General features: G+C 46.1%; 1 protein-coding gene across 6 annotated transcripts in view; it reads right to left on the reverse strand.

The window, feature by feature from the left end:
• Nucleotides 1-15,571, reverse strand: part of syne1a (spectrin repeat containing, nuclear envelope 1a) — an 88,037-nt gene that overhangs the window by 23,448 nt on the left and 49,018 nt on the right. For 4 of the 6 annotated variants that reach the window (XM_077586929.1, XM_077586927.1, XM_077586928.1 and 1 more), the window contains exons 1-8: nt 6,743-6,861; nt 6,488-6,670; nt 5,781-5,924; nt 3,988-4,185; nt 2,432-2,572; nt 1,299-1,412; nt 879-1,229; nt 637-810 (exon numbers count right to left, since the gene is read on the reverse strand). In XM_077586929.1, coding sequence (XP_077443055.1) covers nt 637-810; nt 879-1,229; nt 1,299-1,412; nt 2,432-2,572; nt 3,988-4,185; nt 5,781-5,924; nt 6,488-6,655 — 1,290 coding nt within the window. In that variant the 5' untranslated portion in view covers nt 6,656-6,670; nt 6,743-6,861. Of the gene's footprint in view, nt 1-636; nt 811-878; nt 1,230-1,298; nt 1,413-2,431; nt 2,573-3,987; nt 4,186-5,780; nt 5,925-6,487; nt 6,671-6,742; nt 6,866-7,984; nt 8,171-8,395; nt 8,534-9,271; nt 9,455-9,596; nt 9,750-9,856; nt 10,013-10,089; nt 10,256-10,330; nt 10,624-11,263; nt 11,483-11,580; nt 11,726-11,918; nt 12,242-12,312; nt 13,921-14,005; nt 14,405-14,461; nt 14,619-14,696; nt 14,963-15,182; nt 15,360-15,424; nt 15,551-15,571 lie in introns of those variants that run through there. The other 2 variants (XM_077586931.1, XM_077586930.1) reach the window with 2 other exon arrangements.

Genomic DNA, 15,571 nt, shown 5'->3' on the forward strand with positions numbered 1-15,571 from the left:
TTAAGCAATGGTTTTAGCTAAGTCGCCCCACCAGGAGATGAAGATGTACACAGAGGGAAGGAGAAAAGCTATATGTAATCTTTTAATCATCTTTTTTTCAGCTCCCCTAACTAGCACGAACAAAAATGTGTGCATTTCCAGGTGGTTCTTGGCTTGTTGTAGGGTTTTTGTTAACGCCTTAATATTAGCCTTTGTTGTGATGTTACCATAGAAACGGGATGAGCAAGGCCTGTAAAGGAACTTCAGGGGTCTGTGGGACCATATTTAGAGCTAAAACTAAAGTATTTCATTGTGTTCTAGTTAAAAAGTAATAGTTGTAATAAAAAAAGAATATCCTATCAAGGAAAAAAGCTCAATTATATAAGGTTTTATTGTAATAGTATGAGTTTAACAGTATTAACCCTTTCAGAGACAATGGATAGAGCGGTGACTATGTTTTATCATTTAAATAAACTTGGATATTAGCAATTTCTTTATTGAAAACAAATTATTCAACCTAACTTTTAAATTTCTTTAATGTAATTGTAAATCAATGTGTGTATTTGTAAAAATATAAATCAAAGCTAAATGTATGAATGAAATGAAGAAAATTCCTATTAAAAGACGCAATTGAAAATAAGATTTTTCCGTTTTTACCTGGCAGTCGATGAGCTGCTCCTGCATGTCAAGGTCTTCATTTTGAAGGGTAAGCGCCGAGCAGAGGGTGGCACGGGTGCTGAGCAGCCAGTGGTCCAGCTCCTCGGCCTCGCTGTGGTACCGCTGAAGCGCCTGTTCCTGACGCTGCTCCTCCAGTTGCTCGCTGAGTTTCTCCTGGGTAGCCCGGTTACACGTTTCAAGTGTGCGTTCCCGTCCGTTCAAGATTTGGCGGAAAATGTTACCTCCAACAGCTGGCGTTTCCCAGAGGCCTTCATCCTGATGGTGGCCATCCTCTCTCCCAGCACAGTGAGGGTGGAGTGCAGGGCCAGCTGGTCGGCGGGTTCGCCGTCGCCGTCCGTCAGCTCCTCCGAGAAGCGCGTCCGGAGTTCGCCGATCTCCTCTTGCAGCATCAGGATCTCGTCCATCAGGGCCTGGTGTGACGCCATCTGGCTCTCGGGGCTCTTGCTGGGCTCCAAGGCTTCGCCGAGCGCCGACTCGACGGACTCCATCTTGGTGGAGATGGACTGCAGGGATTCCTGGTAGTGTTGTTGTCGCTCCAGGGCTTCGTATAGACTCTTCTGCTTTTCGCTGATCTGAGGCCAGACGGCAAGACGGCGATTGAGCGCGATGGCGGTCAAGAGCGCCTGTCCATCAGAACGTACCACGTTCTTCAGCGTTTCCCATGATCTCTGCAGGTCATCCAGGTTGGCAGTGCTGGTCTCCACGGACGGGTCGTACAGCTCCTGGAGGGCTGCTCGAGTCAGACCACCGTGGCCCTAATAGAGGAAGACACGGGGGAGGCTTGAACATATGTAATGAGATTAGATTCGATTTACGACCAATTAGGAGAAAGACTTGATGTTTTTTTAATCTTAACTAAAATGATGCAACTTAAGTGTTAACACGAGGAAGTCGGAGCTATGACTGCCGGCGTTGTTTTCACTCGAGGATCTGACCACGGTCTCATGAGGCTTCTTCCAGAAAATGTCAGAAAACCCAGTGAAAAGAAATCTACACAAACGTACCGTCACGTTTATAGTAACTGACTATTTTTTTTACAGTTTTCCGGTTTAAGACCCTGTCATTTTTACCCGACAGTATTTTACTGTTAATCTTAAATGTTTTTGGTTTCTTTTTGGCAAGAACAAGAAATGTGCTACTGTTTCACCCTTACAATCTTCAATAAATAATTAAAGACTATAAACACATCAAGAGAAGATTTCAATTGAAATGTTTTGATAGTCAATCAATAGTTTACAGTAAACTCACTTTTTTCATAGTATTTTCTAACTTGGAAAGTGAAGCAATAACCTATTAGGCATGAAAATCCATTTAGAAAGATGAAGTGAAAAAATATTATACCCCTTGCCATCTATCTGTTTTAAAATTACTACTCTAACTGACTAAGTTAAACTAAGTTTTTGGCGCATTTAGTTTTAGTTCACTTTCCAAGAAAATGTGGCAAATTCGTCAACTTCATTCCCATTGTCAAAACTGATCATATGACTCATTAACACACCTTAAACTAGCTCAGGTAAATGATAGTAACCACATACTGTATTTTGTTATAGTTAGTCAAAATGTATATTAAAAACAACCCTTAATTCCAAAGTATTTTGACTGAGAGGCGTTGGCAGCATTTCAAATGGACGTCCATCAGCATCAATGGACGCCAAAGGCAATATATTAATAGAATAGACTCAATTAAGTGGAGGGCAATGATGTGAAGCGCTAGCCGGCCAAGCAGGAGTAGCAGGTGACCATGGCGGGGTTTGGGGGTGCGGCTTTGCAGTACCTGGTGAAGAGGCGTGTCAGCGTTAGCCCCAGGGGAGGGGGAGCGGCAAGTAGGGGGAGAGGAGACCTCACTGTTGGTGCCCTCCTCCCCCGACTCTTCGGTTACAGGAGAGAGGAGTGTGTGGCAGCGGCCTGCTGTCATCTGAACACACCGCACCGCCGGACCAAAAAGAAGCAGGAGGAAGGAGGAGGAGGGGGGGTTAGGATAGGGAAAAAAGGCAAATGAAAAGAGTGAGAAAACTGAAAAATGGGAGGGAAGAGTGAGTGTTGGCTTAAAAAGCAAAGCGGGAGGGCAGGTTGAGCAGGTACGGGCGTGTTGTTTAATCATTGCGCAGAGTCAAGCGAAACAAAAAGCTGAAAAAGAATTATCTTCGAGGGCCGCTTTAAAAAGTAAAAATATCAAAGGGTGTAAAAGCAAACTTAATCCTTTCACTTTTGTTAAATAGACAATCAGATTGAGGTCAAAAAAGCAGTTCGACATGATGACTCAATAGCGGCTTTCCTAGTTGAAATGGATTTGATGTTGACATCTGTCAATGAAATTCAATGAGTTAAGGGCAACAAAATATTCCTCAGTTGACCATTTTGCAGCCAACAATGTTTTTGAACTGTCCTCGAAAATGAGCATTTAGCTTTCTCGCAAATTCCAATCTTGATAAACAAGACACCAATGTCAACGTTGAATGTAATGGCCACTAAAGCCACCACATGCCTAGAAAGAGTATGAGCTGCATCAGCTGTCCTAGAATTGGCCCGGTTGTCTGAAAGCCAGCTAGCCAGCATGCATGAGTGGAGAAACAGAGCCGAAGCCGAGCCGCTCTCTCTTTTCTGGCATTTTGCAACTCACAACTTGCAAGTCACACGGGGCTTTGTTAAAAAAAAAAATAAACACACGGGATGCTTTCCCGGGTATTTCGATGATGCAATGTGGTGCAAGACGGGAAACCGGTATGCAAAATTTGCTCTGGGCTGCGAGGTCAACAAAGTCGATGATCCCGACGACTAGACTATCGTGCCACTCACACCCACACACACACAGACACACACAAAACATGCTGTGATATCTTGTTTCCTGGCACAATGCGGTGCAGGCGACAGTGACAAGGCCACGGAATGTGGGTCGAGTACGGTGGCATGAGATGTGCAAACACAGCAGGCCAATGAATGAAACAGACAAAAATGTGCTCGTGTAAACACACGAAGGAGCAATAAAAGTCGCTTTTTAAATTCGGATAAATCTCAGAATACAAAAAAACCCATTATATATGAATTATTCATGAGATTCAGTATACTCTATATCCATTTCATACTGGAAAAAAACAAGATGCAAGTTTTTCAAACTATTAAAATAAGTAAAATAAATCATTTAACATAACTAATACAATTGTACATAAAAAGTGATAATACTTTTTGTCTTGTAGTTATAGTTTAAAGCACTTTTCAAGGTTCTATTGTAGAGAATGTCATCACACACACACACACACACACACACACACACAAACAGACACACATACACACACAGCCAGTCGAGATGTATGCGGGGGCTCGGCCACTCACCATGACGACCGAGGGGTGCGCAGGAAGCTGCTGATCGCCGGCTCCTCCGGCGGTGGGCATGTCGTCGTCGCTGAGCTCGTCCGACTCGCTGACCGTCAGCAGCATGGTGGCGTGCTTGGCCTTCACCGTCAGCATCTTGCACTTGGAGTGAAGCGAGGCGATCTGCTCCTGGTAGCCGCGGATCTTCTGGGCCAGCTCCTGTCACAGCATATCCACCCGCCCCGAGGTCAGGACTGGGCCAATCGCGAGTTAACCGCTCAACGGGGAGACGCTGGCGTGCCCGTCGAGGAGACGCCGGCGCTTGAGGAGCAGTGGAAACATTCTCCTCCCTTCCCAACCTCTGGCTTTTTCCAAGCTCTCGCATAGAAAAAGAACAGCCCCGCTTCACTCGCTCTCCTCTGTATCTCTGAGCCAATCAGAGGAGAGAGCAGCTACATGACTCAGAGCGGCGCTCGGGCAAACAGGAAGGATGTTTGGTTGAGAGAGAGACCGAGAGAGAGAGTTGAAAATTCCTCACACTGTTCCAAAAAAATGTGCAAGGACAAACAGGAAGTGATGTCAGCTATTGCCTCCTCTTCCGCCAATCCTCGGGGCGGATTCCTTCTAACAAAAGGGAGCAGGCGTGAAGGAGTCACAAAGATGGTGTCGGGTGTCAGCGGCGCTAGGAGAATGAACGGCGGCCAACCCCTCCTCCCCAAGCCCGAGCGCCGCAGATGGTCAACGCACATATAATCAGGTCACGTGACTAACTAGGCCAGCGGTAGAGGCGAGGCGAGGCGCTCGGCTTAAGAGGCCCACCGTGGGCCTCGGCCCGCTGCTGTGATGGAGAGCTTGGCCATTGCAAATAAGGCGAGGCCGGCAAAACGCTGAAAATAACATCCGATATAATCGTACGCTTCCAAGAATCCGTTTCCCCAGAGTGCTCGCGGTGGGGATTCAAACTGCCGCATCGTTATTCAAGTGTCCAAAGTTGGGACTGGAATACCGCAGTTGAATCCAAGCATGGGAAAAATGAGTCAGCAGCATCAGATAAACTCGACAAAATGTTTTCATGTTTTGCCTTTTTTCACTATTTTGGTTTGAATAGACAACATATGAAAACACATGACCGGACGTTTGGTCGCCGGACTTTTGGTCGCCGGACGTTTGGTCGCCCGGACCCAAACAACCGGCGACCAAACGTCCGGCGAACAAAAGTCCGGCGACGAAACAAGGTAAAACAACACGGTCTATGCATCAATAAAAGCCAACAATGGCCCTGAGCAGTTTCACTGAGCGGACGTGGGAGTGTTTGTATGTAGGAAGGGACGTCAGTCAGGGTCTTAACAAGTTCTCCAACAAAACACGATAAAAGTACGAGAAATTTGGAGCTTTTCTTTAGCCTAATAATTAATAGGGCATTAAGTATGACTAAATAATAATTCACAGTTTGTATTTAGGGAATTTGAGCAACAATTTTAAATGGTAATTATCAATAACCTTCCGGGCGACCAAACGTCCGGCGACCAAAAGTCCGGCAACCAAACGGCCGAGTACCATGAAAACATGCTAATTAATCAGCCAGCGGATTACTAAAAAGTCTTCATAATATCAAGTATAAGCACTCGCAGTGTATTTTCTGTAGCAAAATGACGATAGAATAGCACAGGAAATCCCTTTCCTGCTTCTCTTGTTGTTGGTGTTGCTCTGATTTGAAACACCACAACCATAATTCATATGAGTTTGCCAGTTTTTGCCCTGTTTTTATGGGTTTTCTCTCAAAACACGCATTACTGTTTACATCAAAAACTCACCTCGTGGTGGTGTATTTGTGCCTGGAGTTCCTGAATGTTGCTTGTGCAGACAGGCCGGTCCTGAATAATACGGTGGGCTTCTTCTATTAACCTCTGAAGGTTCTTCACCTCCAACTCGTACTGCTCGTACTGCACCACTGCCTCCTGAGGAAGACACGAGATCCATATTTTAGTTTCATAATCGTACATACATGAGTTCTCTATACCACAATTTCCCACCTTTATTGAGGAAAGGCACTTTTTTTGAATCGTCCATTCAATTTATTGCATATTTAATCATTTTTAATTGTGGCTTTGAGTTGTTGTTGTCTTCTCCCCGGTCCTCAAAGACCCTTCCTCTAGATAACTAATCTTCACCACAATAAGCTTAAAAGTAAATCAGCCCAGAAGCAGAGGATTGGAGGATAATACCATTCGAAAAGGGATCAAAACCAAACCAAACTATCTTGAGAATGACTGCAAAATATTACTTTGGAGTCAACAGGATAATACTGACAACACCTTGAATTTATATAAAACTTTTTCAAGAGGGGCAAGGTTAAATAATCCCTTATAAATAATAATCCTTAAATTTCCAGTGCTGTTTTGTTAAGGTAATCCGAACAAAAAATGCCTGCAACAGGTGCACGAGTAGTTTAGAAATTTGAAACCAAGACCCTAATATGTCATTTTTAAAAAAGGCAAAGTGATAGAATGAGTGCCAATACCTGCAAGATGTTGCACTGCTGGATGGTGGTATGCTGCAGCTGGCTGGTTTCCTGCTGCAGGCTCTGCGCGGCACGGCAGACGGCCAGACCGGCCACCACTTCCTCCGGAAGTCGCAAGGCGCTCTGACACTGCTGCACAGCCGCCACCTGCCGCTTGAAGCCGTCCATCTCGGTCAACAGGCGCTGGGGAAGAGGAGCCGTACCGTACGCTGATTTCGACTGAAATTAACATCATTTCATGCGTCTTGTCATTACTTGTCTCTGTGTGAGCTGTTCTCTCAGACTGAGCTTGTTGAGATCGGGGGACGCCAGGCTGACTTGGATTCTGTCCACGGCGGCGTGGAGACCCTTCACCTCGCCCTCTAGGCGCAAAACATCCTGAAGAAATATTGATAGATGTATTTATATGTAGAAAATCATTTACTAATTAATTAAAGCCATAAAACCATAGGTGTCTGACTGGGGTCATAACCTTTGACCTGTAACAGCTGCGCAGCCCTATGACAATCATGAGTTATCATTGAGGCTAGACGGGAGGGAGGCTTTTGTTTATTTTGGATCATTAAATGAGGACAATGGAAAAGGGATCATGTCCAGATTGACCCTTAGAATCTAAAATCAAGACCGCCGGTATCCAAACTAGTTCCTTGCCTGCAACAAAATATGGGAAATGTATTGAATATGGCCCGCACAAGAAGCTTGAGTCAGCCTACATTGAAAAATCATCAGGAAAAGAAGCAATACCCTAATGATGAATGCCTACAACAAAAGTCTAAAGGGGGCAGTGTTTGTCTATCCAGCCAGGCTTCTCGGTTCAAAACGTACCAGACTTCAACAAACGAGCTCAACTGACATCCTGAATACAGCAAGAAAGTGTCAAGGGACAATTTATTTTCTTGCCTGAAAGCACATATTCAAGAGTACAATCTTATGCTGAAAAGGCTTCTCAGGGAGTGTCAAAAATAATATTACAAATGGAATGGGAATCTTTCTACTTGATCCAGGGTACCTGTATTACTCGATTGTGTCTGAAGAATGTTTAATAGCTCATTGTCAATGTTTGTTGAAATAAATATGTAATTGGGAGTCATGTGCCGCAGTCTTAATCCAATTCAAACATGCCACAGGCAATTGTAAACAGGCACTTGCATGTTTGTCAGAATCGTGCAACATGGCTCACTCTCTGCCCTGGGTGGGGTTCAACATAGAAGTACTATATTATACAGTAGTGTCCTCAATCAGGAAGATGTAGTACTTGTAACCACCACACAATGCCGCTGATGACATGACTCAAGAGTTGTTCTTTTTTTAAACCTTGGCATTAAAAACTGTCAAAGCCTTAGATGTCCTGAAGGATGCTTATAAAGAAACAAAAAATATTGAATTAATTTAAAATGTTTTGACTTTTCATTGTGTGCCTTAAATTGACATCTGTCAGTTGTATAAAAGTAATCAAAGCCGCCCCTAAAAAACCAAAAATGATGTTCCTCGGTTTACCTTGACGGCATCTTGCAGTCTCTGCAGCCGAGTTTTGGCAGCCAGCTGCAGTTCTTCCGTCTGTCTACTGAGGTGCTTCACCTGCTGGCTCCACCCTTTGGTCGCCAGGACATCCCCCAACTGCGCCTCCCACTCCGCCAGGGCCTCGAGGTCGCCATGGAGACCACGGCACTCCCTCAGCAACGCCTATTGACACGGGAGGGTAAATTACACGGGAAAAAGGGAGGATCCTCCTCGGGCTGTCAAATGGTACTAATTAAGGGTTCTGAGCACTCCGCTCGGGCTGCCATTCAACCAGAAATAAGAGTTAGAGACTCCAATTAGCCACACATTTGTGGCCTGTAATGATATTAGTCTTTGGTCTTCGGAAGATTAGAGGTTTTGCTTGCTTTTGTGGGAGTCGATACTAACCTGATAAGCTCTGATTTGCTCTTGGAGTTGCGATACTGGACTCCAGATGATGCTACAGGAGACCAGATTCTCGGCTTTTTCCGCCCAACTCAAAACAAATTCCTTCAGGCTTTGATATTCTGCCACCTGCTTTTCCGCCTGCACGGGTTATGGTTAGGACAACACAAAGGAGAACATAGAATTAATTCTAATACATCCATGTAATTAGTAGATTTGGGGCGATTTGTTATCCCTCATAAAAAAGCCAGGATTTACTGTATACTGGTCATTACAGTGGACAAATACTCAAAAGGTGACATTTGAGATCTTTTGGTCACTAAAAAAACATGTTAGCAAATATTATATAGATCACATGTGTCTAAGTGGCGGCCCGGGGGCCAAATCTGGCCCGCCGCATCATTTTGTGTGGCCCGGGAAAGTAAATCATGAGTGCCGACTTTCTGTTTTAGGATCAAATTAAAATGTATAGATGTATATTAAATTTCCTGATTTTTCCCCTTTTAAATCAATAATTGTAATTTTATAATCCATTTTTTCTGTGTTTTTAGTTCAAAAATCATTTTGTAAAATCAAAAAAATATTTAAAAAAGCTAAAATAAACATTGTTTTAGATCTATAAAAAACGGAATATTCAGGGCTTTTAATCCAGTTCTTTTAATCCATTTATAAAAAAAAATCTAAATATTATATCTAAAATGGTCCGGCCCGCGTGAAATCAAGTTGACGTTAAAGCGGCCCGCGAACCAACCCGAGTCTGACACCCTTGATATAGATGTTTTTGAATCCTAATAATCATGAATTGCTAGGATTAAAAAAAAATTGGACATTCAACATGTCCCAAATAAATCAAAAGGGATTCAAGCTTCGAACGCTGACCTTCTTGAGTCTATTGCTCCTATCCTGGATCTGCTGCGTCGCGTGACGCTGCGCTTCGGCCATTTTGGCCACCACGTCGCCCAGCTGCTTGCAAAGCAGAGGGTTGTGCTCGCCAAACTCCTGCACGGCCGCCGCCAGCTCGGACAAGGCGTGAGCGCAGCATTCGCAGTCTTCGCAGAGGGCCTGAGAAAACGGGGTTTGCCAAATGTGACGCAAAAAAATGGTGACCTCGACACCACTTCAACCTCAACATCTGCTCCATTTGGATCGCCTTTTTGCCAGGGGTTAATTGCTTGCTAATTATTCCATCGGTCCGCTTGATTACCCTGTGCTCGTCTTTGGCCTCCTCCAGGCTGGCACCCTTGATTTCAAATCTGGACGAGATGGTCTTCAGCTTGGTGTCGATGTCTCTCAGTTGGCAGCTGAAGTCTTCTTTCACGTCCCGCGCCTGCTGCACCTCACGTTCTCTGGCTTGAACCTGGACCAGATGGCACAAAGACAAATGGGATCAGTTTTTATTATTATTACAGGCTAGGTTAGTCAAGGACAGCCTAGTGCTTGTTGGTGAATCAAGAAGAACGTCACCTGATCTTCAGCGGAGCCCAAAGCCAAGGTGACCTCAGCCAGCTGCATGCCGAGCTCCGAGGGCAGACCCGCCTCCAAGTCTCGGTACTTGGACTGCTGCAGCTCCGTCATCCGCTCGACACTTTGACGTCGACCGACGACCCCGTGGTGCGCCGTCTGTGGCATTCCAGAATCGGGAGTGAAACCCTTTGCTTCCTACCTATGAATGTGTGCACGTCGACAAATAGAAGGACCTCCAGATCTTGTAGCAGAGTATCCAGGTCAGCGGTGGGACTGAGCAGCAAGCCTCGAGTGTCTTGAATCCAACCTTTGACCAAACTCAGCTCTCTTTCTACTTCCTCTCGCTCTCTCAACTCTTGCTGCACCTGCACCCTGCTGGCCCGAACCTGAGACAAAAGACTTCAGGCAAAAAGTGGAGAAAGGCGCCATTATTTTCAAGTGAAGTTCATTCTCGTCCATCGCATTGTTACCCACCTGTCATACTGGTCCTGCAAGCCTTCGATCTCTTGCAGGCATCGGGTTTCCTGGTGACACTTTTCAGTCCTCCCCTCCGACTCTTTCTCTTTCTCCTCATCTTCATCCCCTCGGAGGTTATGCATGTGCTGCCTTAGGAGAGCAAGGATGGACTGCTCCCTCTCCACCTCCAGGCTAAAGGAGTCATGGTACTCCAGGAGGGTCTGGAGGGCCGCCCGAGTGGCCGCTTTCTCCACGGTGCTGTCCGGGATGCGGCTGTGGAGGTCCGCCCACACCGAGCGGACCTTATCCATCTGTAGACCATATAGAGCACATTCACGCTTGGTGTAATTTAAAGCTAGAAATCAAGTCAAATTTAGCAATAGTGCTTCATTATTTACTTTTTCTAATAATTAGGGATTTTTTATTTTTTTTTTATTCTAAACAACTACCATTTAAACAAGACTATTTTTCTGATCCCTAACAGCTTTTAAAATGCCTTCCAATTTGGCATATAAGTTCCACCATGAATTTGACTGAACAAAGCCCCGTTCTCCAACAAAGTCAGCCCAAAGATGGCTTTAGCGCATGTGATGACATCATGACCTAGAAAACAAAGCTACCACAAGAAAGTGCCACAAGTCAGGAAGTAGCCGTCCCCTTATTTTGACCCTATTTCCTTTTTAGGCAGGTTGCTTTGTGGGAATTCTTGACAGCTGACGTGCTCACGCTCAAAATAGCGCAAGTTGTGGCCTGGAGGGGGAAAGAGTTGGCTCGGAGCCTGGAGTTACATCACAGACCAGCAACTGGTTTGGCGTTGTTTAACCTAAATCTTACGCAGATTAGCCCTGGGTAACCCGTGTCAGTTCAAATACTATGAAAAAGTTTTGCCGAAAGCATGCTAATAAGGTGATAAAATCCAAATTGTTAATGTACTACTGTAAATCTCTCTACCTTGGCCGTAAAGTTTCTCCATTCCCGAGCTGTTTCTTCCAGTGCCCTTTCTTGGGCTCTGGCCACGGCGCGGAGTTGACTCCAACGTTGCCATAGTGACAAAATTGCGCGATTGACAACCACCGCGTCTGATTTGGAGAGCAGCCGCTCTAACTCGGGCGCCTTCTCCTTCAGAGCGTTGACGGCGAACTCCTGCAGGTCGGCGTGAGTCACGAGAGACTGAAAAATAATAACACTTGTCGTGAAATGGTGTCCCTCCCACACTTATTACCGTGGAGGATATAACACTTGTAATCTGTAAAATGTGTCTCTTTCACCTTGTATTTCTCACACTTATCTTCTGCCTGTTGGAGACTGTCGGCTTTAGCGGTGGTGAAAACGGCCATCTTGCTCTCGGCGTCGTTCATCTGTTCAACAAGTCTCTCTCGCTCTTGTTGGAAGGAGGCCCAGAGAGATGCACATCTACAAAAAGGATCAATTTTGAGCACATATACTAAAAAAATATAGACTGAAATCTAGGCCTGTTTAGCTGAGAACAATAACAAGAGGGATTTTTTATTCATTTTATGTGCATTAATCAACATTTTATCAGTTAATATTGCATTTATTCAAATACGAATGAAGACAAGATGAATTGTTGGATAATAAAACCAACCTTTCACGATCTTCTCTGCATGCCTCCACCTGCAGTCTGATTTCCTCGCTCTTCATTTGCATGGCTTCAACCTCTCCAGCGAGTTCACTAATCACTCGAGTATTGACGTGAGATTCCGAGGTCCTCATCTCCTCGACGAGATCTTTCAAGTTCTTGTCCTGGCCATCGATTTCTTCCAGGGTTTGCATCAAGTCGGCAAGGTCCTCCAGGTCCACTCCTGTTCTGTGCTGAAGGGAATCAGCTGCGCGATCCAGACATTTCTGCATACGTTGCAGTGATGACTGATGCCGGTACAAAAGGTTAAGTGCTTGATCCAGAGTCACCTAGAAGAAGAATTAGATTCTCTTGTGAATGCTTATAAAGCAAACAACAACACCAAATTGCCTCGACCTACCTGTGTATTTCTAATTTCCGTTTGGACTTCCGTTCCAAGGACCCTGATCTCCTTCAGTTTGACGTCTATGTGGACTGGAAGAGTTTCGTTGATGTCGCGAAATCTTTGCTCTTCTCGATTCAACAAAACCTCCGTTATCTTTAACCGACTCTCCAACTCCTCTTCTGCGAGTCTCATTTTGCGTATTTTCCCCTGCATCCCGGCAACTTTGGTTTCTGTTAATAAGGTCAGTGGTTCTTTCAAAGTGTCTTGAACGGCTTTCAGCCATTGGGACATCTTCTCCGTCTCTCTCGTGAAGTCTTTGCAAGGCGCAACGCAATTTGGCCTTTCTTCAAAACAGCGTTTCACCTCCGCGTGTAAAGACTGAAGCCATTCACGTCTGGCCATTATTTCCTGCGAGGCAGCCGGATCGAACCTTAAACCGAGACTGACCGTTTGTTGAACACATTCTTTGGCCTGTGCTGAAACGCCGTCGAGATTTTCAAGGAAGGCAAAAAGAGATGCGATCTTATCCATGACATCCATTTTTCTATCCGATTTGAGTGCGACCAGGTTGTCTCGGGCAGATTCGAGTTGCTGGTCAAAACTGTTTAGCAGCGTATTATGTTTCAATAAAGTTTTCAAAGCCTGGTCCAAATGTCGAAGCGTCTTCTTGGTTCTCCGTTTTAACGAAGTGTGAAGATAGACTAACTGGCGTGTCTCCTCCGCTCGGTAAGAATGTCCCAAACTGAGAAAGCCCTCATTTTTACCATTAATTTCTTTTACGGCACCGCTGATGTGCGTCAAGCGTTCGTCTATATTCTGATAGTCACCCATTAAGCAAACAAACTCCTCTTCAATCGTACTGATAGTCTTCTTGTCCAGATTGTCAAACTGCTCCTGGAGTCTCTCCACGGTGCTTTGAGTGGCCTCCAAAAAAGTGCTGAATTCCTTCCTTTCCAGGACTATTTGCTGGACCCGGTCTTTTTTCTCTTTGGCCAGCGCCAGGATGCTGTTGTACTGCTGAGGGAGGGCGTTGAGCCGCTCGTCCAGGTAGCAGTGATCGATTTCGTTGAGAGTGGGCAGGATCTCCTGGCCTATCCTCTGCACGATCAGGAGGAGGTTCTCGTTTTCCGACGCTTGCTCCAGGACTTTCTGGAAGGTGGACAGATGATCTTGCAGCTCCGAGCCGTCTTCCGTGTCGCCGAGGTTGACCTCGGGGAAGGTGATTGCTTCCGCTTTTCTAAGCCAACGGCAAGTTTTGTTGAGGTCAACCTGAAAGTACTTCCTGGATGTCAAGGCTTTTTCCAAGATTGTGACGCGCTGATTAGTTCTCTGGAGGGCTATGTCGAAGGTCGCTTGCAGCTCCTGGAGTTTATCCAGGGTTTCAGCTCGCTCTTTTGCCGCCGCGTCCCTCTCTAGATCCCGGCCTTGAACCCAGAGAGACGCCAGCTCCCTCTGGTAAGCCCGGAGACTGCTCTGGATGCTCCGACAGGAGGCCGCCTGTTTGGCCAGGTCTTCCGGTAGAAGGGCGATATGGTCGTCTATCAGGGCCTTGCTTTCTTGTTGCTGTACCCATGATAGTGCTCGACCCAGGCCTTGAAGGAACTGGTTTCTCTCCGTGAAGGCCTGTGGAGGAACAATCGAGGAGAATTGTGTCAATCCCAGCACGGTGATTTGATCACGGTGACCCAGCGATGATCACCATATCTACCTTGCTCAGGTACTTCCTCCTTTGAGCCACCCGGGCTTCCAACATCTCCACTTCAGTCTGAGCTTGCTCAACAAGCTCCAGCAGGCTTTTCTTCTCGCTCAGTCCCAGCCTGGTCGCCACCACCTGGGCCTCGCGCACGGCTTGGGCGAGCAACTGCTGCCGTGCCTCCAGCTCCACGCACACGCTCAAGTGGTCGAACAGGAAGCTCTGAGCCAGGTCGGGCGGCGGGCTGGTTTTCAGCACCGAGGTCAGCGCCGGCCGCTGCTCTTCCACCCACTCGCGGGCATCCTTCAGCTGGGTTTCCACCCGCGACAGATCCTCCAGCGTTTGCGAAGAGTCCCCGATCTTCTGCTGGATGAGAGACTCCAGCTGGGCCCAACGTTGCTCCAGGTGACCAACCTGAAGACGGTCAGCCATTTTATTCCTAGAACAAGGGACTCATTGTCTCTATCTTACCTGTTGTTTGACCAGTTCCTTATCTAGCAGGTTTATCCGAAGCAGGATGGCTTGTTTCTGTTCTCGCAGATCTTCAAGTGTTGCTCGCTGGTCCATAAGATCACTGGACAACTTTCTCAGAGCTTCGAGATGTTCCCTTGTGCTCTCAGTATCAGCCCTGCACCAATCCCAAAAAATGAGCTAACTTAATCATTTAGATTAACAGTTGGGGAAGAGACAAGAGCGATGAAGGTACCTGGCGAGATAGTCCCACTCCCTGGACACCTGATGGAAAAGTTCTTCCACAGCAGTCACGCTCTCCTGATACTCGCCACTGCGCTGCATGTCCTCCCCTCGTTCCGCTTCCAGTTCCTCTGCACGCAGGCCCATTTCCATCCACGTCCTCCGCAGCTTTTTGGCCTCATCCAGGGCGGCGGAGTCCTCGCCGTCCGTCAGTCGAACGATGGCCTCGTTTAGGCGGCTGGCCTCGGACTGCTTCTCCCTCACTTGCTGGAGGAACTCCTGGGGGAATTTGAGAAGGAAACTTGCTTTTCTTTCATGTCGTTTACTTTTAAACAAAATGACTGTGGTAATTAAAAGCTTCATTTTTTTGTAGCGGTATGCATGATTAAAAGATGTATAAATAATTCTGAATTAAATAAGACAGTTTCAATTCTATAGTAAAGAATGAATATCATTTTTAGGATTAAATAAAAAGAGTCTATAAATCAAAAACGCATACCTGTGCTTTGTCCAGCTGGTTCTGTGCAATTCTGGGCTCAAGTTCTGCAGGACACCTGGTGAGATTCTCAAGTTGTTGCTCCGTTTCTCTCAGCTGCACTTCCAGTTCAGCCTTTTGCTCTTCCACGGCCCTCCAGTTGTCTGCGACCTCCTCGCAGAGCAACATGCGTTCCTCAATCTATGACCAAAACAGTTTTTGGTCAGCTCTTGAATGCCATTTTCAATAAAAAGGTCAACACTTACCTGAAGTTTGACCTGCTGGATGCCTGTAGCCACCGCTTGGACTTCGAGAAGTGAAAGGTCACAAGAGGAGCACACAAGCTGGAGGTAAGTACTAGCTTGCTCCTGGAGGGCCCGCTCCTGCTTCACCTAGAAAGGCCAAACCATCAG

The sequence above is a fragment of the Stigmatopora argus genome, chromosome 19 (assembly GCF_051989625.1).
Source record: "Stigmatopora argus isolate UIUO_Sarg chromosome 19, RoL_Sarg_1.0, whole genome shotgun sequence".
Taxonomy (NCBI): Eukaryota; Metazoa; Chordata; class Actinopteri; order Syngnathiformes; family Syngnathidae; genus Stigmatopora; species Stigmatopora argus.